We start from the raw sequence: 24666 nt of genomic DNA, 5'->3' as shown, positions 1-24666 counted from the left end.
CCTCGCGAGCATACATGCGAACGCATACATGCATTCGCGAACCGCGTGTTCGATATCCCGAAATACAATGTAAAAATCACGAAATAAAATATCAGATTTACGAGGAAATTGCGTCCGCTTGCCGATTCACGAAATTTCCAAACATAGAGTTATTAGTAGCTAGAAGTTATAATTCTATGTACTAACCACTTGACCGAATCATTTTTTAACCAAATGCTTCTACCATCGTAGAATTACAAATTACGAAGAAACCAAATTTCTGTTCTACGTTGACTTGTTGAAAAACGGTACTCAATTCGTGCATTTGGTATTCTATTTGAAAACGAAACTTGTCATACGCGGTATTTAGATCTTATGAAACGTGTAGCACACAGAACGTAGGTAACGAAACGATAGTTTGCTTCTTAAATTACTTCTTTAAAATTACTTTCCATATTGCTTCCATCTATAGAAGATAGAAAAGAAGAGAATGCTATTAAACGAGTGTAGGAATATTTTTCTTTTCGAAACGGGACTCTTCGGTTCGATAAAGTTTTACTGTAAAAGCGTACTGGAATTGCTAAGCCGACCATAAAAATTTTCAGAACGCAAAGAGTTGAAATCAAAAAGAAGTTTCCGCTAGATCGAATAATATTTTGTTTTCATTTTTGCATCTTTCTCTCGGTCGGCTATTACTCCCGAAAAGTTGCTCGTCGCGCGACATTAATATGGCAGTGTCTTCCCGCGCCACCTTCTTCGCCGGCAGTTAACACGCGCCCTCTTAAAGTTCCGTCCAACTTTTCGCCACTAAAACAATTTGGCCGGGGCGAGAGGCGACAGCGACGCGGATAAAGCCACCGCTACGCCCCGAGAACTTCTCCGCGATGTTACCGCGCTGTCGTAATACCTTTCACACCCCGATCGTTTGATAACGTAATCGTTCAGATTAATCCTTTTTAACAAGCGAACCGCGCGTACGCGTAGGCGACGAGCTAACGACGACTACGTGACTTTCGCGATTCGACGATCCATGGCTACCAACAACCACGCGCGCGCCACGATTTATGAATTTATACGCCGATAACCTATTCGGAATACAGAACGTTCCAGTCGATTATAAAACGCGCACGGATTCGCCAATGAGCCTTCGAATGATGTCGCGACAAATTCCTGTCTTTTGCTCGAGATTCCTATTTAACAGTATGTAGCAGGTTATTGACAGAACGAAACGATGGAAAAAACGTATTCAAACCTGTATTTGTACGCGTATACGAACGCATGTTATGTATGCCGCTAAGAATGTGTTAATATCGAAAATTATTTAATTTGTTAAAAATTTGGTTATTCACTAAATAGCGATCTAGGGGAATTTATAAAATGTGTACGTGGAATAAGATGTTCGTCGTTAACGAGCACATCGACTGTCACATGTAGGAGACGTAAACGTGTCGCGGTGATCGAGTACATTCGACGACTTCCGTTGGCGCAGGAAAGTTGACATTAATTCGAATTACATGTGATTTGACCGCTTCGGGCCAATCATGCAACGCCGGATGCGGTTCGCCTCCGTATTTCAACTCCACGTGCGATTTAACGTGGTTACGTATTAAACGAAAGTACGGCAATTTCGCTCGATAAATGCCACAGGAAACACGGTGACGAAACGTCATTATACGACAATGCGTCAAATCACCGAAGGGAGGGAACGTTAACTCGCAACGAGAGTCGATGCACTGGTAATGTCAACATTTTCTCGTAATTAAGGAACATGGTTGAACAAACAGAGAAATGCCAACATTGAAACTTACCGAATTCTCGATCGTAGAGTCCACAACGAGATATCACAATCTGCACCACTCGACCCTGTCCCTCTTCGCAAAAGTAGATGAGTTTCACGAAACTTAGTTCATGACCACTAACCGAAAACGATGTGCGTTCGTTCGCATCTAAAATGCAACTTGAACCTTAGCCCGCGCTTTGGTGACTGCCAAAGAACTGAGAGTGGGGATTCTCTACCCTTCGCCATTGTGTTCACGCGAAATCGCCACCAGATGACTGTACGGGTTTGGTATGATTTTACAGTAGATGACGTTAAGATCGACTTCTGCTATAGCAACCGCTGTTATTAGCAAATGTAAATACTACTTATTGAACACATAAAAAACACGCATAAGTCTCGGACAAGTCTAAGTGCTATTAGCAAAAGGAGAAACAAAAAAGGAAAAGATAGCAACAAATCGACGCACATTAATACAGAAAATGATTTTATCGATGACGAATCTTCGTTTACCTTTTGTAACTAAAAAACCGGGTAAACTTGATCACAGGCGAGTACACAACACGGTCATTGACTAAAAGGAAGTTTAAAACGAGAATTTCACGTCTTACCAATGTTTCTTCTATCAATGTTGCTTCTAACGACAAGAATTATTAGTAGCTATCAATAATAATTAATAATTATAACACGTAATAAATTTATTATCGCAATTCCTTTGTTCGTTCCTTCGATGACATTGCTGTACGATATTCGTATTTACCGCGACAGAATCCATACTACGAGATGTCACGAGTGTACTCACAAAAGGCATAGACAAAAGGCGAAGGCTACCTACATAACCATGACGTTCTTAAAATTAACGCTGCGGGGAGCCACATTACGTAAACTATACATAACATAATAAGTAACAACGGCTAAGGGAAGGCAAATTTATTAATGAGTAGCATAAAATATAAGAAACGTAAACAGAAGTGCAGCGATTAACGATACATTTTTCCAACGTATACTAAAATATTAGCATACATGATATAAACATATTTCACAGAGATCGAAGAGTATGAAGGCTTAACAAATATTTCTTTATAAATCTATCCATAAATCTACATTTGCAATTATTCTAAGTAACCAAATAAAATTTGTTCAGTGATGATTATATAGATAACAGTGTTAGGTTATGTAGAGCTTGAAAAACAAATTATATGTATTTCTGTCAATAATTAAATATCAACAACGTTCGATCGAAACGTATAATGGAACTTGGCGACCTAATATTAATTCCAAAACTTGATAACGTTGCGTTGGTAGATAAAAGTGATGGCAATTACAAAAGTATAGATGGAAGACTATGTATTAGTAGTCACCATCTTCTTTGGTCTTCGCGACAAGGCGATGGACAAGAGCTCTGGGTACGATCTAATGTGAAAATTATTTTAGCATTATGATTATTTGAAATGTTAGTTTAGTCCATTTATGTTCTATCTTCTTTCAATGTTTTTCAGCTATTATATCGAAATATTGATCTTATAGAGAAAAGATTGAATACCCAAAGTCCAGGTGGTACCATTATATTGAAATGTAAAGATTTTCACATTCTTCAATTAGATATTAATTCAACAGATGACTTAACAAATGTTGCGCTATCTATAGAGATGTTAACGTCACAAGGTGAAATACGTAACGTTATTTTCATCTTTGTAAAAGTATATTTTTTCCATATTTTGTGTTAATTCCCACTTCTTTCTTTACTACAGAGCAAACTTTACAGTATCCCTTTTTTAATAGACCACAAGTTGCTAACAGTACTATAAAACAAATAGAAGATGGGTGGACTGCGTTTGCTCCAGTATCAGAATGGTCCAGATTGTTAACTGCTTATGCGGATGAATGGCGTATTAGTTATTTAAATAAAGACTACAAAGTTTGCAATTCTTATCCTTCTGCTGTTATAGTACCACGTCACATAGAAGATAAGATTATAATATCATCTGCCAATTTTAGAGATGGTGGACGATTTCCAGTTTTATGTTACAGACACGAAGGAGGGGTATGTAATATCATATTGTGCAGCAAGTACAATACAATAAATTAGATATATATACAGGATTGATCAACCAACGTTACAGAGTATCTTGTTAAGAAGTAGTCAACCGATGTGTGGCACTAATGGTAAAAGATGTAAAGAAGATGAAAGATTGTTAAATGCTGTGTTAGGGCCAGGAAGACGTGGGTAAATACCACATTCTTTAAAGCTTATACTTTAGCCGATCTTAGAAGTGTTTAACTATGATTTGATATTTAATATCGATCACAGTGTCTCATACTAATAACAAAGTAATACTTTTTCGATCTAACCAATGTTACTAATGTAAGATTTGTCAATAGTTATATAATAGATACAAGGTCCATTAGCCAAGCTCAAAGTTCCAGAGCTAAGGGTGGTGGTACAGAAATGGATGCTGCTTATCCGCAATGGCGGAAAGTACACAAAGCGGTTCCGCGACCCCATGATTTAGCAGATAGTTTTTTTAAATTGATAGAAGCTTGTAATGATATAACGTGTTCTACTTCCCAGTGGATCTCAAGACTTGATAACGGTGGATGGTTATCCGCTGTACAAAGCGCTTTAAACGCTGCTTGTGTAACTGCTCAGTGTCTTCATCAAGAAGTTGCAGCTGTATTAGTTCATGGTATATAATCTATAAAATGATTAAGCAAATACGATTATATTAATTACAGTATTACTAAGTAAGGATACTTGCTGCGTTTTGAACAGGTAGTGCTGGCAGAGATTCTACTTTAGTGGTAACCAGCTTAGCACAAACGATATTAAATCCTGACTGTAGAACAGTACGTGGCCTTCAAGCTTTAATCGAACGTGAATGGATACAAGCTGGTCATCAATTTTTTAGCCGTACACGTCATGGACCATACCATCCATCAAATTCACAAAATCCAACGCATGCACCGACTTTTCTTCTTTTCCTCGATTGTCTTTACCAACTCCATTATCAATTTCAATTTAGCTTTGAATATACAGTAGAATTATTGATTGAGTTGTACAATCATGCATATTACTCTAATTATGGCACATTTTTAGGTATTTACACATAATACTATTATATATTCATTCTAATACTTAATTTCCATATTTAAAATATTTGTATATATATTGGCTCCAGGTGATTCGGAAGCAGAGAGGGTTAGACTTCGATTATCTGAACGAACGTGTAGTTTATGGTCTTATATAAATCAACCGGAAATATTGGAGAAATGGTTGAATCCTTTGTATGAACCAAATTCAGGAGTCATTTGGCCCAGTGTTGCACCTATTAGTATTCAGTTGTGGAAGGAACTTTATCTTGGCCATACAAGTGTTGCTCCATGGAAAAGTTTACCTTCATGTATAAAACAAATAAAACAAAACTATATGGCAGTACGCAAAGTTGCCAGTCAATTACAAATTCAGATTAAACAAGCGATAGAGCAAATGCGTTCAAACCCTGATATATGTTATGAAGAGGAAAATCAAGATGAGCATACTTGTATAGCACAATTAAGTCTAGAATCTCGAAATACGTGATATACATTATGGACAATGTAAAGAGGAAAAAACTTCATTTACATGAGACACACAATATCGTAATTTGAACTTATTTACGACATAAAATTACCAAGTATCATAATCGTATGTTTATCAAAAATTCACCAAAATTTCAAAAGTTATTTATCTCATATATACGTTTTTTTATGTTTCCTTAGGATAAAAATCATTTTTTCCATAATATAGTAATTGAAATATAAATAACACATTCACATGTGTAAAGACGCACATTGTTTATTCATATTATTTATTCTTAAAGAATTTATTATAATATACTTAAGATTTATATTATACATGTAGAGCAGAGGAAACAAGTATTTATTGATTCCATGCAGATATCCGGTCCCTTATATACGTCAAGTATTTATAAATATAACATTGTACGAAGTATATATACAGTGAAAAAATGAAATGTTTACAACTACTTCGTATTCAATATTGTTTTATTCTCAAATATATACAAAATATTTTGATAAAAGAAAATAGAAAAACGAATAAATTATAAAATTATGGTACATCGATTCCATTCTCGAATTTTCATATATCCAAAAGTAAAAATAATCTGGACGTAGAAAAAAGACGGTAAAGACAAGTTCTTACCGTTATATAGGAAGGACGAATGAAATATGAGAAAGAAAAGTGGATAAACAGAGACGGATAGATCAGGAGGGGAGGGTTAAGGGCAGCAGGATTATTACTGCCAATGAAAAGAGGGAGATCGTTGGAGGGGAAATACAGCAGGTGTTCATACACAAAGAAAATGAAACAAATCCTATATTCACTGGTTTAAAATTTAAGTATCTTTCGTATATTTCTTACTTTTACACAAGAGTTGTATACTAGAATAATTTTAAGATAAGATCATATAAAATACAAAAGATTTGTTCTTACATGAGACGATATGAAATAAGATAGACAGAGAGAAAAAATTTCATTTTTTTTAAATATGTTACTTACGACGATATAAAAGTATATTTGTTCATCAAATATAGCGATATTAATTATTTCTTTGCTTCTTTTCTTTTCCTTCTTCACTTCTATAAATTATTTACAATAAAACACAAAACTTGTTGAAAAAAAACTGAAAAGTATTTTCTGTAAGTCCAACAAACAGGTTCAATCTTGAGGATCGTCTCTGAACATCAGCTCGATTTCCCTGGATGAGTGTGGATCTAGTCACGAATAAAATTAAAAAACGTGGACTGAATTCAAACCCATCCAAGGCCAACAAGCAAATCCGTTTTCTATCCTGATTTGTGATGTTTAAACTTGCCAAAATGTAGATTGTGAATAAAAAGACGTTCCAACAAAATTTCGTTGAGAAAACAAGTCCACGATCTAAACCAACAACGGAATCACGAGGCAGAATGTGGAGAAATGATGCGTTTGAAAATGGAATTGTAGAAGTTCCAGGTAGGGGAATAAAGTAAACGGGCCTGGATTGGTGTGTCTCCCTACTCCTCCTATGTTACAAGTAAGGCCCTTAAGTGGGAAAGGGACCTTCGATGGATCGAACCACGGTCGTCCGTGGATCGAACAAAACACAACAAAAGATTCCCTATAACCTGGTTTTCACTATAATCACCTCACGGTCATATAAACAAATCTGAACACTCGCTAGGGAAAACCGTCCGTCTCTTGAGTAAAAAAAATCAAGATGGAGAAGGAGAAAAGGTCTCGTTCTGTGAGATAAATAGAAATGAGAAGCGTCTCTGTCTGTCTGAGAGACATTCATAATATCTATGTATATGTGTATAAATCTGTCACGCAGTATAATGAGAGCTTTTCTTGCCCTCCACCTTGATTTTTGTTGACTCAAAAGATGAACGGTTTCGTCAATGCTTTCGATAGAAAAGAGTTCGAACCTACGTATATGACCGTGGCTCACTTTTGCGCTTAGTAAAATATGGTCGGTAAGGAAATCAACAACGACACTGGTTATAGGGATTTCCTACCTTTCCTATCATTTTTGTTGCGTACGCGCTTTAATATATTTCCTCTTCCTTACTACTGGCCATAATACCTCACTAAAATTCTCTAAAACTGGGAAGATATATGCGGGACAGTACACGGATAACCGAAAACACTGATCTCTATCCCAGTATGATACTTCAAATTACCAATACGCGTGCTTATCTTTATGATTATGTTGGGTCCATCAGAAATAACCAATCAGATTTGCATTCCTCTGCATAATCCATTCCAAGATAATCACCTTTTCTGTTCCCTATTATACATATTATACGTAAATCATATAATCATCTCAGTTTGTTAATGTAGCTTCCATGATTTGTATGCTCATCATGCTTATTTATTTACACTCGCATTAATGATAATCAGTTATGTAATTCTTACGATGACCACTGTCGTATACATAACGCAGTCTGGTAACTTGCCGAATTTTTTAGCTGGTGGTGAATGGGTTCATTTTGAAGTCCTATCTTTAATTCCCTTACCTCTCACGTAGTAGCGCTGCTTGAAGGAACCCAAGAATACACATGAGCATTCGCCATTATTGACATAGCCAAGAATAATGTGATATTTGATGCAAAATTCAAAATCTAAAATACGCTTAATAACCAAGAAAAAATCATTATTTATTGGAGACATTTCGACAGAAATGAAATATAATTATTAGGTAAAAGAGGAACAGTACAGAAACCACTCTTTTTTTTTATAAGAAAGAACAAGATAAAAGTAATTTTATAAAAGTAAAAATATGGGATTGCTTTTTGAAGGTAGAATGTTAATAAAGAAGTTTTTCCACGTTATTTGTTATGTAGTTTATCAAATATATCATTTTTCCAATAAATACAGAACTATTGCATCATATGCAAGATCGCTGATACATTATCCTTAACACCAACTATACAATCTTTAAACTATCGCAAACTATACAGTAAATAATGTACAATTTTCTATATACATACCTACATTTTATTCAATATTTTGTATATAATACTACACAGCATAATATATATGTACAAAATAATACTAATTATATAAAAAATTATTACAATAATCTTTTTGAACAATTCTTTTTTTTATAAATTCCTCTTTAAAATGTTTCTCATATATTAAGTGTCTTGTCTTTAGTTCTCTTATATCAGGAATAGCTTTTTCCCATATATTTCCAAGTTTGAATTTTTTGATGTTTTAAAAAGGCAATACTACCGTTGCATTTGTAAATACTTTTACAATCTGGCATAGCATATACAAGAGCCATCTTTAACATTAACAATAAACTTTAGTTATGATTGTACATAGTATATACAACAACCATATAATTTGTATAAGGAAAGAATAAGTGTATTAGTAATAAGTATGTATGTACATACTTTTCTCTTTTCTCTATTTGCCATTCTTTCCATCCTCAGTGGGATTGCACTGATGACTGATGACAAATACGCATCGTCTATGACTTTATCAACTTTGTTAGTTGGATTAAATATAATTCCTACATCCACTGCTATAAATCACAGAGGACATAAGAAACACTAATTTTTTATATAATCAGTATTTCAGAATATGGAACACAAGGATCCATAAAATGCAAGCTCTATGCTGTATATTATATGTATAGCATTCTATATTTGGTCAATTAGTTGACTATTACTTGAGATGCTATTGATTTTATCGATATCTGTTTTCAACAATTCCAGTGAATATAATTCCTATGTTTGTATATGGATTACGATGTTTGAATGTTATTAAGACAAATTTATACTATATTTTGTCTGTACAGCAAGTTCCATGATTTTAAATACAGTTGTCATTGCAACAGTATGATTTGATTAACTAATCTGGCAATAATTTCTTGTCTATGTATTTACCACATAGTGGCATCATTATTTGTGCCTTCTATATCTATAAAAAGGACCTACGATATTTCTAGATATCGTATTCGATATCTAGAACAACATATTAATAATGACGAGTTTAATTGCGCAAATCGTGTAATTTGATGACATTATGATTAAACGTTGGTTGTCCCATGTCATTCGCGAGATTCAGGTTACAATAAAACTATGATAAGCTTTACCAATTATCGTTCATACCTTTTCTTTAGTACTATAACGCCACTTTTCGTGATAATGTACCATTTTTAACACAACCAGCTGAAATATTCAGATGGGAAATACGTCCCACGCTTTCTGCACTTTTCACATTCAAGCCAGGAAATTGTTAACTATAGCTGAAACTAGAAATCGGAAATCACGTGAGTTAAGTCACGTGTATATCAATATACAATTGACAAATGTGTATTAGTATATAATTCCAAATAATTTTAAAATGAAACTTGCTTTAACAAAAAATATTTAATGCTCCTATATTATCGAACACTTCATAAAACAATCGTTTATTTATATTACTAAGAAATATTGATATAGTATTTGAATAAAGTAGTACAATATTTAAAACTGATAATGACCGGAAAGAACTTTATGATATATGAATATTTATTCCTCAGTTAAAACTAATTTCAAAAAAATAATAGATTAATAGAGAATGTAACATATACAATATGTTAGAAATACATATTTACACATACTTTTATTATTTATCTTATCCGTAAAACATAGTATCCTATACGAACAATTTCGTTAAAGAAATATATATATTACTTTAGCAGCTATTCGTATACTTGTTATATATCATCCTTTAATACGATTATTGTATATTATTTGAAGACCGCATGAAAGAAATATGATAATCCCATATTAGGATCAAATTTTTAAATCGCTTTCTTGTTAAAATTGAAAAGTGCAACTTATCATGTTTTTCTCCTTTGGTTTTCGTTTGTAAGTTTTTTAAACATATACAATATACTGTTAAATTTACCGCCCAACTAATTTAGTAAGAAAAATTGTCACAAGATGGTGGTAAAATGGACGACGAAAGCGCCATCTCACTTGCTATACGATGATCTGCAGGTCTGCAGGGTAAGAGGCAGGGCGGGGTATTACTGACGTCACTTTCGGCAATGTTCGTGGACATTCGAGTGGCCCGATCTAGCCCGAACGGGTCAATGTCTGAGGAGGCTTCGAAAAATTCGTAAGTGGTGTGGTGTTCGTGTGCACGGTGAGGAAGAGAAAACGTCGTCGTTGATTGTCGAGGAATTGGTTTTGCCGCGTAAGTCCAGCTCGCGCCTTTTACCCCTTTCCCGCCGTCAGGCTCGAGACGACGTTCGTATAGTGGTTTCACGATTATCGAAAGCAGAGGTGAACAACGACGGTGACGACGACCTCCCCTCGAGCAACGTCGACACGGACGACGACGAAGACGTCCACGTCGGCGTCAGCACGGTCGAAGCTTGTTTTTCCGCCTAGGAAAGCGGTGTTCGCGACGAAGCGTGCACAAGCCTGGCAAGTCGATAACGTCGGGCCTGACAAGTCAAGAAGCGCCAGGAGTGACGAGTAGTGACAAGATTCAAAGTATATCGAGAAAGATAGAGCGAGCGAGAAAGAGTGGTAGTGGAGGAGGTGAGGCAGTAGCGCTTCCCCCGCATACTCGAAAAGTTCGAGCGTAGAAGTGAGAGAAAACAGTCGAGAGAATAAGAGAAGCAAGAGAAAGGAAGAAAAGCGAGAGAGTGAGAGAAACGAAAAGAGACGATTGACGACTACGCCGTTAGACCGAAAAAGAGAGAACGATTGGAAGAAGTGTACGATGTAAGAACGACAAGCGTCGTATAGGTGTATCGTCATTGAGAGAAGAAAAATTCAAAGTGTTGCGGCTGTTGTAGAAGCCACGGTGGCGAGTTACATAGAAAGATCACCAACGACGAAGAAATCCGACCCGTCAGCCGGATCATCGTGGAGTTGTACTATATAGGAAGGCAAGCAAGTGCGGCGGTGTGCCTCCACTGGCGAACGTGTACGAACCGTTCCGAAAACGTCAACCCCTGCCTCCCCTCGCGGCATAGCTCTCCGCAACACTCCGCGCCCCCGTCAGGTTATTAGGTAGTAGAACCGCACTTCTCGGTGCGTGATACTCCCTGACAGTCAGCGGTTAATACGAAAGATTGTCGCAAATTGTGTCAATTCGTGTAGTTGGACGCTATCGACGCGGCGTATATCATATTCATTGGTGGAGAATCGACTAGATTCCCCAAGGGAAAAGAGAGCATCGAGTGAATCGCGTATCGCGACGGTCAAGTCTATCGCGCGAAGTTGCTTGTGCGAACGGAGCGTATAACCCAGTGTGCGTTGTTAACGACGAACGTTTTGCTTGTGAGAGTCGCTGCCGTCACTACCATTGCCACGCTACATCGTCAGCGGTTAACAGGAGCGTAATTCGTCGAAGAAAGTGTCGAGAAAGTGATCGAAAATTTCGGCGACCACCGTTTTCCATTTTCTTTATTTTAGTGATTCGATTAATCATCGTGAAGGAGCACACTGTTCTCCGACGTGGTTTCCGTTTTCTGGATCTTGCGCGCGCTTTGCTCGCTCGTAGCTCTTCCCTTCCATCTATCCCTCCTACTCCCTCCCACCCTTCCTCTCTTTTTCTTTCTCTCCCTCCATCCATCGATCGAGCGCGGCCGTGGCGTAATATAGAAGAACCGAACCGTGCGGACGTGCATGCGTGCGTGCGATGTAATTATCGTTCGTGCTGTCATTGATGTCCGAGGTGGTGTCGACGACGACAATAACAACGACGACGGCGACGACGACGACGCGCTGCTGGCTATCTTCACGTGAGGAAGTGCCACGGCCAGCCGAGGCGGCGACCAGCATAGGAATAACTAGAAGCGGCGTTTTATTCTAAAAAGATTTGAGTGTCAGGTGGCGGTGGAGAATCGGGTCAAGAAGATTTCAGAATGAGCAGCCGACCGAGGACCACCTCCTTTGCCGATTGCACCAACGCGCCCACGAATCCACCCCTGGGTGGCATGAGAGTCAGCAGTGAGTACCGTAGGCCGTAGGACGTGCCTTAACCTCTAGCACACATAGCTTTTACTCGGGTCTCTCGGGCTTCTCTCCCTCTTCTTTCCCTGTGTTCCCTCCCCCCACTACGTCTCTCTTCCCCGAGTCTCCCTCCCTAGGAACCCCTTCCTCACTTGTTGCCCCTCTTACCGCGCTCTTTCTCTCGCCGCTTCGCTCGTTTGCCTGTCCGTCTCCGAACTCCGAATGCAGAGCTGTGCGTCTGCGTGCCAGTGCCTGGGTTACTCTTGGGAAAACGATGGAGCGGGTGCCCGAGGAAGAGGGTAGGGGGGACCATCGCTTTTTTACCCGATGCTGTTCTAAGGATGTTCCTTCGTAATTCTCGATTTTGGCGGCTTCTGCTGAATCCGATGTTTACGCGACACGCGTACCACAGTTGTGCTCGACTCTTCTTGATCGTCGCCCGCTCGATCATCGTGAAAACGCGATCTTCTCCGCGGGTGTTGTCCACGAAAACGCTGTGCATCTCGATCGTTTTCGCCAGAAATCGCCGTTACGTATTGTCTTGAACGTTTCCTTACTGTAACATAGAGAAGTAGATGGTTATACACATTGTAGATTATAAATTGTGTAGAGACATGACAGTGAGATGTGTTGAACGGTAAACATTGTATTCGGCTGATACCGCTGCACGGACACGTTGAATTTCTTGATCATTTATTTTAATAGTACAGTACTTCCTAATGTGTGAATAACATGCGATATGTCAAGTTTTTCAAAGTGAAGAGTGATAGTTGCTCGACAGCCCTAACCTATGTTCAGTCTTGGCATGAATTGTCTGTGTTCATTGCATGATTATGAATTTTTTTAGATGGTTTTTGAAGGATTAGACGAGAAATTGTGGGTGGGAGCTTGACAATAATGTTGGATTTCTAAGCTATACCTTTAGGTTACTATTTCCTTTATGCGATGGGGAGATTCAATGTCTTTTCTTAACAAAGCGCTACAAATTCTTTTTCAGTTAATTCCTTAAGACTTAAATCGGGTAACTAAGGTAACTAGGTAACTAATAAAAAATTATCCTTTACTTTGGTTCTGCAACTTAGTTCTTAAAGTATGAGAGAAAGTAATCGAGTACAATAATATTATATAGAACTTTATTAATTCATGGAGTTTTACGTTATTAAGGTACAGAAGAATAAAATCTAAATCCACTAAGTGGTTTAAAATCATATTACAAGATATTAAGTCTGTATAATTGCTATTAAATTCGTTCAAGATCTTTTCTAGTTATATCTAACTGTATCGTGTAAAACATTACTGGCAATAAAGAAGTTCAATCGACACAGTCTCTTTTCTTTGACAAGAGACTTATGCAATGTCTATGATTAAAAATAGTGTCTGCTTATACGAATGATTTTTTCATTGGTTGTATATTCAGATTCTTTTCTAATAGCTTGAGTAAGTAACTAAGAGTTCTGTGTGAAGTTCTTCAATTACACAGCACTTACGATCAAGAACATTTACAATTTTATACAAATACTGTTTGCCGTTTTGTTCCAAATTATCATACCATGAAACTTAGTTTCTTTACAAAAGGCAGATTTCCATTGTGAGTGTAGATTTCTAATCATGATTTCTCAGATATCAATAAATATTTTCCTCCAGATCTATTAATTGTAAACACATTAGTTTGTATTATTATGAAGAATCTAATCTTCTCAATGATGTTTTCTTATCACTTGGAAACTGATAGTTACTGAAAGCTATTGTTTGAGAATTATTGGCTTCTTACAAACAACTGTTCATACAACTCTAATTCCTCGTTTTTTGAACGCGAATAAGTAAAATCTTCTTTGTTATCTGTCTCCTTTTATCTCTCTAGTTTAAAGGCCAAGCTTTTTCTACTATTTTTCTAATTATTTCGAGATGACTAATTATCGACCGATTAATGAATCTCAATGGCGATGTATGCGAGAAAATTCAATGAGAAATATGTTTTTGGGAAAAACTTTACACGATGGTATCATGACAGTGAACAATCGAGGGTATCATCTGGTTGGTATTTGGGCTACGCCCTTCCAGCCCTTTTGGAAATTCAGGTATATACGTTCCAGCGGCACAATGAGAGAACCTATAATGTCAGAGGGGAGAAGAAAACTCGCGCGAGATCCTCGCAGTGTGTTGCCAACTTGACACAGAATTCAGAAAATCGATGCTCCTTTCTCGTTTTTGCTTTGCTCTCTGTATCCTGATATTTCAGTGTTTTCAACCTTGCTACAATGTCAGAATTTTTATATTGCGATCTCGTTCTTATCTCGACAAACAAGGAGACTAATCAGTTAACAGAAAATTGGAACGAGAAACCTCACATACCAAAAACGATGATCCTTTCATAGTTTGTTCAAATTTGAAGAGATCTTCTAACGATATAGAATAGCGAAACATTGAACTGAAAATGACGTAAAAACGTAGCAAGGCTAACAGGAAAACTTGGAAACCACGATATCGGTGCACGTAATGCATCGTTCTTCATTAACGTCTTTATTGCCCTGTTGGATGATTAATACGCTCTTCTTCAATGTCGCACTCGAAAAAGCAATCGACGACGATGTAATTTTTAATACGTCTAACAGCTCTATGTATACGACATCGGCAGGCCCGAAATAACGAGCTTTCGTCCGAGTTGTTGGTGTCAATCTCCGTTCCTATCAAATCGATATATCGAACGAGCAGACATGCGTCGCATGTATCGTATATTTTTGGCAGATCGCCTCTGTGTGAAGGTGCGTATAGAAAAAATCATTATTTCGTCGTTTCTTCGTCCAGATGCTGCTACCTTCAGGAGAATATTACGAAATAGCTGGAGGATTCGGCTTCGATCTTCCTCTAGAACGCTACGTTATCTAATCAATTTGCATGATTGCATAAACGAAACGGCTGTTCGATGATTATCATTTTGCCTCGTACTCGCTGTTTATGGCTTGGATTAAGGATTAACGATATTGATCGTCGTCGCAAATCCGCTCGTATCGCCTTGTTGCATGATTTTCAAACGAAGACCACACGGCAAAAGTACGACAAGTCTATCGTTGTTAATTTGTTGATCTTTGCGTCACTTGATGACTAAGAAGAGGCATTGGAAATAATCGAATAAGATAAAATTGCATGAAAGAAATTTTTACAACGTTTACAGTATTTAACTATAAATGCGCGATATTTTGTAAGAAACGAACGATATTAGTTTAATTATTGTGTTATCTTGATTTTATCAACAATATATTTATAATTAGTATTATTAAGCGATCTAAAAATCGAAATATTAAAAGCTTAGTTGTCTTATTAATATCTACTTATGCTGTTACCAATGTGGTCTTCGATTTTCATTCCCTGCACCCTGACAGTGGAAACGTAACATGGATGGCTAATTAATTCTTAATTAATTGGAGTAGGTTCGTTTGGATTGCATTGTTCGTGATAGAACAAAGAGAATACATGCTTTATGGTATTAGATGATGTAATTAGCATTGATCTAACATCATCCCAAGTTGAAGTTTAATTCTGAGATTTTCAAATAGAAATTTCCTTTCAGTCTAATCTCATGCAAAAAACACGAAGTAGTCGTGCGATCGTTAATTAATTCCATAGATAGAGTAGTTCGGGTTCGATAGAAAAGGGAATGAACATTAATTTAACATCAGCTAAACTTGATGTTTACATTATCGATCTTTAATTATGCTATGATCTTCGATTTTTTTATATCTTTTTATGTTTAAAGGAGAAATCACGAATATTAATAGTCTTGTTTAGTTAATGTCTTTTTATATTTCTTCCTCTTAAGTAAAATGATTCGGACGACATAGTAACGAAATTTTGGAGATTACTATAGTTGGTAATTCAACTTCCTACGACATAAGTCAAATTAAGATAACTGAACTTTCCTTTGGTTGGAAAATTTTTGATGCCTATGGTTATGATAAAATAGATTTCTCTCATTCTGCTTCTTCGTTGTCTACTGGTGTAACAACGATATACTAAGATTAAAATTGACGTCTCGATGACTCCTATGATCGATTTAGATTAAAATAAAGTTAAATGGAAAGAACTTAGACACCGGGGAATGTTAAATCATATCTCAGCGTATATTTTTAAATATAATTTTTAAAGAAATCGTGTTCTCGATGTTACGATACCCTGATTATTTACGAGAATCTTTCAGAAACGAAAAACCCACGACCGCAAAATGTGCTATATAACTTTACAAACATTTTTTCTACAAATCTTTCACGATATTAAGCCATTAATCAGCTTGATAGATTCATTCACGCGTACATGTGATATATGGTGATCTTAAAAAGAATTTTCCAATATTTTTCAATTTTAGCAATACCGACAACTAAAAAATTTATTATCTTTTTTTCTCGTTCACCAAAATATCTACACTGAGTCATATGAATATTTGTACATCCTTTAAAATCGTATAACTTGTTTAAAATTGGGCTAAACGATTTGATTTTTTTTCTTTTTTAGAAATTAGGAACAGTAGTTTACTAGATGACGCTTAAAAATTTGTTGAAAAAATTGCAACTGGTCCGAAGAAAAGATAAACGTTACGTCTTACAAATTTTCATTTGGGCCTGTAATGAAAATTTAAACTACATGTTGAAAATTTCATGGAAATCGCTTGACTTTGTTACGAGCTACAAACATGAGTTAAAGATGCTGAAAATCGCAGTTTTTCACCGCATTCGGCCTGTAACTGTAATAAATCTAAAGATTGTTACGTCTTTCGATACCTGCAGCGCGTTTCCGCAGAATCCAATTTCGATACAATTTTCGGCATATATAATTATTATATATATATCTGCATATATAATTTCAATATGTAATTGGCATAGGTAAAAATCTCTAAAATGTATTGTTTAAATTTTTCGCTACAGGGCCAGATAAAAAGGTCGTAGAAAACGACTTTCACTTTCTTCTTCGCGATTCCGACCAAATGCAACTTTTTCAAAAACTTTTGAAAAAAAGAACTAATAAACCAACGCGTCCATCTTCTAAACGAAAATTTTAAACAACTTATTTGGTTTTAAAAGGCGTACGAATATTCATCTGACTCGCTGTAAGTACTTCGTAAATGTCTCGAAAGCAACACGCGATATACGATATTTTTCAATTTTAGTACATACAGTATTCAAGTTACGGACAACTGAATAATTTATTTTTCATTTTTACTCGTTCAGCGGAATGCTTAAGTACTTCGTAAATCTCTCGAAAGCAACGCGAAATACACAAGCGTTCTTCCCTCCAATTTTCCATCCGGAACGAGGACCGCCTTCCTCGTTTCCACGAGCGCGATGAAAAAGCTGGTCGGCGTAAAAAATTCATGCGCCAGGGCTGCGAGCGCATCAGCTCGAAATGATCGCATGACACATTCATGGCAGCCCGCGGTTGCCTAGAAAAACTGGGTCAATATTATGGCGTCACAACGCCACGCGTCGGTGTCGACCGTTTTGCAGGACAAAACGCGATATACATATCCTTCTCTGGTACAATGGAAAAATTTTCAAATGGAATCGAGCCGGAGCCGGATGAACGCGTTTCCGCGATGTCGTCGCGTGCACGACGTGCAAAAATAGTGTCATCGACAGCGCATTAATCGAAGCGAATCTCTTAGAAAAGAATATATGTACGCGCGCCTGCGTGTAAGTTCGATCCTTCCTGCTAAGGATCCGCGCGCCGTGAAAAAAAGCAGAAAGCGTGTCGAGGAATCTCGGCCTGAACGAAATCGCCGTGGCCCAACTCTGTTCTTCTGGCCTTTACTTCGATCTGCTCCACTGACGATAGGTTTAGACGTATTCTTACGAATACGCTGGACGCCCGAATTGAACGTGATTTTATACCTGAGAACTCTACAGGATTATATACAGAGTGTTCTAGTAATCGTTCGTCTGCGGATGTTTATGCGTTTGTGGAAAATTTAATCTCTTAATTGTCCTTTAATCAGAAAATTGTACAATTGGAAGGGTTCCTGCCATAGGTTGACAAAAACCAACAAAGTAATCAATGAGCTTCTTCAAACATGATATGAACTCGTAGTCAATTAATTAAACGTTCGTAAAGACAAATCAATATTAGTTGGATTGATTTTAATTCTCACAAATGTAAATGTGACGTAATTTATTTTTGATAAAAATGGATGAACGTGTTAAAAAATAGGGGATTCAACAGGTGTAGGTATATGTTATGAAAATTGAGAGAGCATCGTATTATCGTATGTTTCGAAGTTGACCGTTCAGTATGGTTTATCATGGTGTATTTCTTTTGTTGTGTATGTGTGCGCGTGTGTGTGTACTTTCCTAAGTCGTGTAATTTTGATTCCGAATACGTATTGATTTTTCATAGGAAATTGTCGCACATTAGGGCAGAGAATTTCTACTAACTTTAATCGATTATTCCTACGTAGTAGAGTGGAACCGTACTATGGAGTTTCATTGTTACTAAACTATGCCACAAAAGATGAACTGGCTACAGGAGACACAAACAGAAAGACGATAACTATCCTATGGAATGCTTAACAAATAGAAACTGGAACCTGAAAAGCAACTTGGTCCAAACAGTATCCAACACTCGTAAAACTAATATCAATCGATATCGCATAAATACAAATCATTGTACGAAAAGCTCAAGAAATAAAAATTGTAATTTGGAAAGCGTAAGAACTTGCTATGAATATGTAACATAATCGTTTAACAACATCTATATATAATACAAGTATGCGTATTATGCGCATAAAAGGAATATTAACCACTTATTAAAAGCAACATAAAATCATATTTTTTATTCCAACATATTTAAACCTTAGATTTGAAAAACGTCCGATATATTGACGATCATCATAGCGTTGCGAATTCCATTTTTATCATATCAAAGATCATTAAAATGGGATACAATAAAAAAAAAAAATATTCAAACTTATGTGTCTCTACGAAAACATCTCAACCCCTGTTTCTATTGATCAAAGAACCGCATTGAATATTCTATTTAAAGCGTTCGTGTAACTGCCCTTCGTAATTACACGAACGCACGTAACCGCATCCGCATTAAACCCAGAAATTGCTGCCGCTTTTCCTTGCGAAAAATAATCCTTGGATATCCGCAACGTTTTCACCCCCTTGGTTCGAAAGCGTGTCGACGTTATAGACCGACCCAGTTCCGCTTCTTCCCTTCTGTTTCGAAAAATCGTGTCCCTACCCTGTGAACGCGTGTGTGCCAGCTTATCTTCGGCGACGGCGCGGCGGAGAGACGCGTTCACGTTGAAAGTTCGCGGCTGTTTGCGTTGCAAGAAGGTTGATCACGTTACCAGCTCACGTGTCGCTATCTGGGTCAATATGCCCCAATGATATTAAGCCATTCGCGACACGCGAGTTTCGCAATTGGGCGGTTCGTCTCATCTCCGATTCGTTTCCTTTCCAGTCTCTCAGCAACGATTCATCACGTAGAAATGCAAATAATCGCAGCTTTTGATTGATTGATCAGTCTGCTTTGGTAGTACGTAATTAAGAGAGAAGCTGCTTGTGTTTCTTTCATTTAATTACCTTTTTATATTCTTCTTGGAGAATTTCCTTATCTCGTCCTTATCTGAGTTTATCCGAGAAGCTTTTAAACTGTAGAAAAATGGAGAATTAGATAAATTGTAGTTTCAAAAGTGTGGAATTATTAGCTCGTTGGAACGATTGGTCAAAGTTATAGTTCACGATGGTAGGAGATACCGAAGCGGCTCAAAGTATCTAATAGCCAGGCTATTTTATGAAACGGCGTTAGCAATATTCTACAATCAACAAGAAAAACAGTTTAAAATCGTAATGGTGTAAGTCTAGATTTGGGGAATTTGGATTTAATCACGCATTGACAGTGTCATCTCTTAATTTCATAATTAATTAGGTCATAACTCAATTCTTCGTCACGATACGTTTTTATGACCTAAAAGAATACAATGAATTTTTTATACTAACGAAACATACATAACGAATTTGTTCTATCGACGAAACAAAACATTATTTTATAAGAAATATTATATTATTTTATAAAAAGTGACAGTGAATTGACTCGCACCGCTGTAATTCTCAGTGCATTCATTGTAATTGTAATTGTTCTTCCATTAGCTGACCATTGAACGACTATAACTTTAATAGCTAACGTGAAAGAAAGTATGAAGAGGTAGTTTCGTAGACTGATTTCGGCAAAATGGTTGCGTGCAGCTCGTTAAGAAACGATTAGTCAGTTCGGGGAACGATAACTGATCGATAATTTCGCGGCCCGTTGTTCGACCAGAATAACGACGTCCGATCGGATTTATAAATAATCGCGCGTGATGGCCGATTAAGTAATTACGAATATCGATATCTCGCGGTTGCCAGGCAGAACGAAGGCAGTACTGGTACCAGTGTTCACCAGCCAAGTATCGATTATCCTCTCTGTCTCTCTTTCTCTTCAAGCTTCTTCTGACCCCGAATGAAGTTCATAGAAACATGGGCGTTGTTCATAGATCTTACGGTAAACAAGTATCATTCATTTACTACAAAAAAAAAGCAAAAAAAAAAAGTGCGTAAATATTAAAATATTAATTCTGATGTTTCTTGAGGATTCGTATGCACTGTGGAATACACAGCGACTTTATCTTTTTGGACGGTGATGCATCATATTTAAGTATATGATTCAGAAGATATAGAAATATTGGAGATATAAGAATGCGTAAATATTGTGCGAGAATTAGAATTAGAATTAGAGGAATATAATGATTTGATACACCGTACACGCGAATATTAATATTACAATGTGTTATAATATGTATATTTATTTTGTAAGATTCGTGAGCCTTAATAGATATTATTAATACGGCACGATGACTCATTATTAGACTTCGATATTAGACTAATATTAGGCAAAAATATACGATCGTTTTACATCACCCGGTGTTTTCAAGTGTTCGATCCTATGCTGACGATCGTTGAACCACTTGAAGCAAAATTACACGATGAAACTTGCAAAGTTACAGGGATGGCAGTTAAATAATCATTGATTAAAATACTATGGATTAGAAAAAAGGGAGAAAGAAATAGATAATAAGAGATAAATTGTAAAGCGTCTGAGTCTTACGCGATAAATATTAATAATGCACCCTCTAAAAAGTACTCTCTGTGTAATCATTTCTGAGATAACATAACAAAAAGTACAAAGAAACGGTTATTCGATAAAATACATACGTTATTCATCATCTCGACAAATCGAGCAATATTCTTCGATGTTTAAATAAACTGCCATTTCTGACCTTGGGCAACTTCAAATATCAACTTCACAGATTTACGATGTTTAATCCGCCTGATTTATTTCCCGAATACCGTTCGCTTTAACGCCAGATAGAAAGCTAGAGGATAGAACCAGAAGTAGTGGAATATTTCGTTTCGAGTGAAATTCGTTGCTATTAAAAACTAATTAGTCGCGGTAATAGCTTTTAAATTGCCAGCTAATTGCCGGTCACCACGACGATCGCCTCTCATTCGACTTAGTTCCATCGATATTACGTTCGTTTTCAACGCGAACAGATAAAAGAAAAAATATTGATCGGAAGTATCGCACGAAATTCGACCAAGTGACTTTCTAATTTGTCCGAGGCGACTCGCCTCGTTTCAAACGTGGATTTCTGTAGCTCTCATCGCCAAAATCGTGTTTCGAGTATGGCTGCCAACTGGTTACGCAGGAAGATCGCGAACGTGGAAATTAATTCTATCCAAAATATCGCGAAACTTTGTACGTTGAAATATTAAACTAAATCTTAACTACAAAAAAAAAAGAATAATACGTAATTGTATCCAAATTCTCGACTTATATCGCTGTGATTTTTAACCATGCCATATCTCATTCCTGCATTTAATACCGAGAGAAAAACCAAAATAAAACGAAACCAAAAAAGCAGAAACTGCGCAATCGAGGAAATTTACACGTTCAAAGAACTCAAGTTCTCTTTATCTTGGCGCCTGCCAAGAGATCAGAATTCTACAAAGTTTGCCACGCAATTTACTCTTTTTACCAGCTTTTAGCTCCCAGATATCGCTTGCTTTGGCCAATTCAAAGGTTATCGGGTGCTTATAAGAAATCGTCGCGATATCTTGTCAATATGATTTTTATCCAAATCGGAGATCTCGATCCTTCTTCTAAATTCATGTTAAATCCACGATTCTACGGTAATTCGTGATATTCGTTAAAATTCCAATTTATTTTCCCTAAACTCTTAATCAGGAAAGATGAGTTGATTCACCAATTTCTTGATTTATTTACGTGTACTCCATTATTTAATGTGTCGTTCTATTTCTGTTAAAAATATATTCTATCATATTCATATTTCAAGAACGAAGGTTGGTTTGTTTCCTTCAATTGTCGTCGCGGAAGAGAATTTGGTCATCAAATTAACAACGACCGTGGTTTGTCTGAGTATTTCGACCGTTTTCGATTTTGTCGATTTTGTCTGTTTATAATATCTGAGAAAATGAATCTAAAAATTGGAATTACATAGGTCATTATGTTAGCCACGTCAACTGTCTCGACGATATTTCTGATGGTTTTCGCGTGTTATCGAAATTATCAGCTGAAGCTTGATCGATGATCGAAACCTTCGATACAAGAAAGTCACAAATCGTTACGTAGATTGGTGTCTATGGTTATTCGAGACATTGAAAGCCAAAGTGAACTAATCTCAATGCTCGACAAACTGAGTGATTCGCCGACTAAAATAAATGCGAACACAAAATATTCAATCGCAGAGAAATCAGTGTGATTTCGGCACGTTATCTGGATTTAATTTGGAAAAATTTAATTCCTCCACTTTCGATGCTAAAATTTCACGTTGAGAAAAATTTTGGCCCAGTCACGTTACTTTTACTCTCACTGCACTCACTTCAAACTCACGATTTCTCAAAGCTATCGTACATTATTTTGTACCAGCACGTTCGTTCACCTTTGTGATTCGTATAGTTATTGGCCCCATAAAATGGCATTGAAAGTTTTATGTCGCTCATAAACCGTCCCTATCTTATATACACGGTGTTTCAGTTTCAGTATGTCGGATCAAACGATTTTAAGATAGAGATATAAAAATTTTGCCGAGAGAGTTTGATAGACAAAAGTACATTTCGTTTTTAACGTTAGACAAGAACAACGAACGTTAGGTGTAAAATTAATATTTATGTTGCTATCGGCGTAACGGCTGATTAATGTAACATGGCTCTCGTTAAAATTTAGTTTAAGACCAACATATTTCAATTTACTAATTATAGTGCACAGGATGATATTGATTTCGAGGCGTTCACGTAGAAAAAAGCTAAACGACTCCGGGTATAAAGGAGCTTAATCTACCATGAAATTTTATTACCTGCTACCAATCCTAATGATAGTACTCGCATAGCCGGTTATAGCCGGTTTCTAATAACCAAATTAAGATTAAAAAAAATCATTAAACGATCCCTGTTCCATTATTAACCGCGTAATTGCAAGTTTCTCGTCGGTTGTTACATTGTATCGTACATCATACTTATCGCCTATCGGAACTCGTGTTTTCCACAGCCTTTGAAAAACAGAAGCATCTTATCTTGTCGAAGAAAGGAAAAAGAAATCGTAGTAAAAATAAACCTACCATGTGTCGTGTTATATATTTAAAAATATTAAAGATAGGCAAGTCTAAACAATTCGTTAATTCCATTTCAAATTTACTTTTTCTATGCTAAAGGATAATCGTTTCGAACTTTGAGATCAAGCAGTAGGTTCAAAAAATACTATCTCGTAATCGGACAAAATTGTTGCTTTTACACAACGTAACTGCTGGGGCTAATCAATCTATTAGCAATTGCTACTTCTTGGACTTTGATTTCAAATAAGAATGCGTATGACGCTTTGTCTTCTAATAAAACGACACTTCGATTGTAGAAAATTAAAACGATTCCACCCTTTAGAATTCACCCTCTGTCACCCTCTGTCAAAGTGCAACTATCGTCCCTGAAGGAATAATTATTCAAAAATTCCATTGCCCATATCTATAATAGCCAGTATCTCTGATTCAACATACTCTTCAATGTATCACGTTCATTAACATATTAAAACGAGACATCCTGTGCGTTCGTTCTTCCAAACACAGTCATCCATGCGCATCGTACTTCGTCATCAATAAATCACTTACCTTCAAGCCGGTCACTGGAGAATATCGTCATTGAATTTTTCCCCATTAAACGACATTTGTCATCTGTGCCACGTGTATACGTTGCATAAATTAATTAAGCATTCGTTCAGCCGATTACACGTACCGCGAACATCGCTTCGTCCCGCTGTTTGGCATATTTTCCGAGTTTCTTACGATTACTGCATTGAGAAAATGGCGT

At 36.6% G+C, this 24666-nt stretch overlaps 3 protein-coding genes and 1 long non-coding RNA gene across 11 annotated transcripts in view; 2 read left to right on the top strand and 2 right to left on the bottom strand.

Moving 5' to 3' along the window:
* LOC105680549 (connectin) overlaps positions 1-1961 on the bottom strand; it is a 359117-nt gene extending 357156 nt beyond the window's left edge. Inside the window, exon 1 of the mRNA XM_033321860.1 lies at positions 1788-1961. The gene's annotated coding sequence lies outside the window, so the exon portion shown is untranslated. The remainder of the gene's footprint in view (positions 1-1787) is intronic.
* A 670-nt stretch (positions 1962-2631) lies between these two features.
* Positions 2632-5517, top strand: LOC100747747 (myotubularin-related protein 9). Its single transcript, XM_003484401.4, has 7 exons — positions 2632-3162; positions 3256-3421; positions 3508-3800; positions 3880-3983; positions 4139-4443; positions 4530-4853; positions 4936-5517. The coding sequence occupies exons 1-7, from the start codon at positions 3007-3009 to the stop codon at positions 5334-5336; spliced, it is 1749 nt and encodes a 582-aa protein (XP_003484449.1). The 5' UTR covers positions 2632-3006; the 3' UTR covers positions 5337-5517.
* Positions 5518-8395: 2878 nt separating this feature from the next.
* On the bottom strand, positions 8396-24093 carry LOC105681239. The gene is made up of 3 exons (XR_001102538.3): positions 24084-24093; positions 9340-9552; positions 8396-9237 (listed from the first exon to the last, which is right to left on the bottom strand). It is a non-coding gene; the product is annotated as an uncharacterized LOC105681239 (long non-coding RNA).
* Positions 10375-24666, top strand: part of LOC100747625 (glycogen synthase kinase-3 beta) — a 64437-nt gene continuing 50145 nt past the window's right edge. For 5 of the 8 annotated variants that reach the window (XM_012389692.3, XM_012389636.3, XM_012389574.3 and 2 more), the window contains exon 1: positions 10375-12259. In XM_012389692.3, coding sequence (XP_012245115.1) covers positions 12175-12259 — 85 coding nt within the window. In that variant the 5' untranslated portion in view covers positions 10375-12174. Of the gene's footprint in view, positions 12260-12457; positions 12562-12660; positions 12791-24666 lie in introns of those variants that run through there. The other 3 variants (XM_024367641.2, XM_024367679.2, XM_024367410.2) reach the window with 3 other exon arrangements.

This window comes from Bombus impatiens, unplaced genomic scaffold, assembly GCF_000188095.3.
Source record: "Bombus impatiens unplaced genomic scaffold, BIMP_2.2 scf_0010, whole genome shotgun sequence".
NCBI lineage: Eukaryota > Metazoa > Arthropoda > Insecta > Hymenoptera > Apidae > Bombus > Bombus impatiens.
This window is presented reverse-complemented; position numbering and strand designations above follow the sequence as displayed.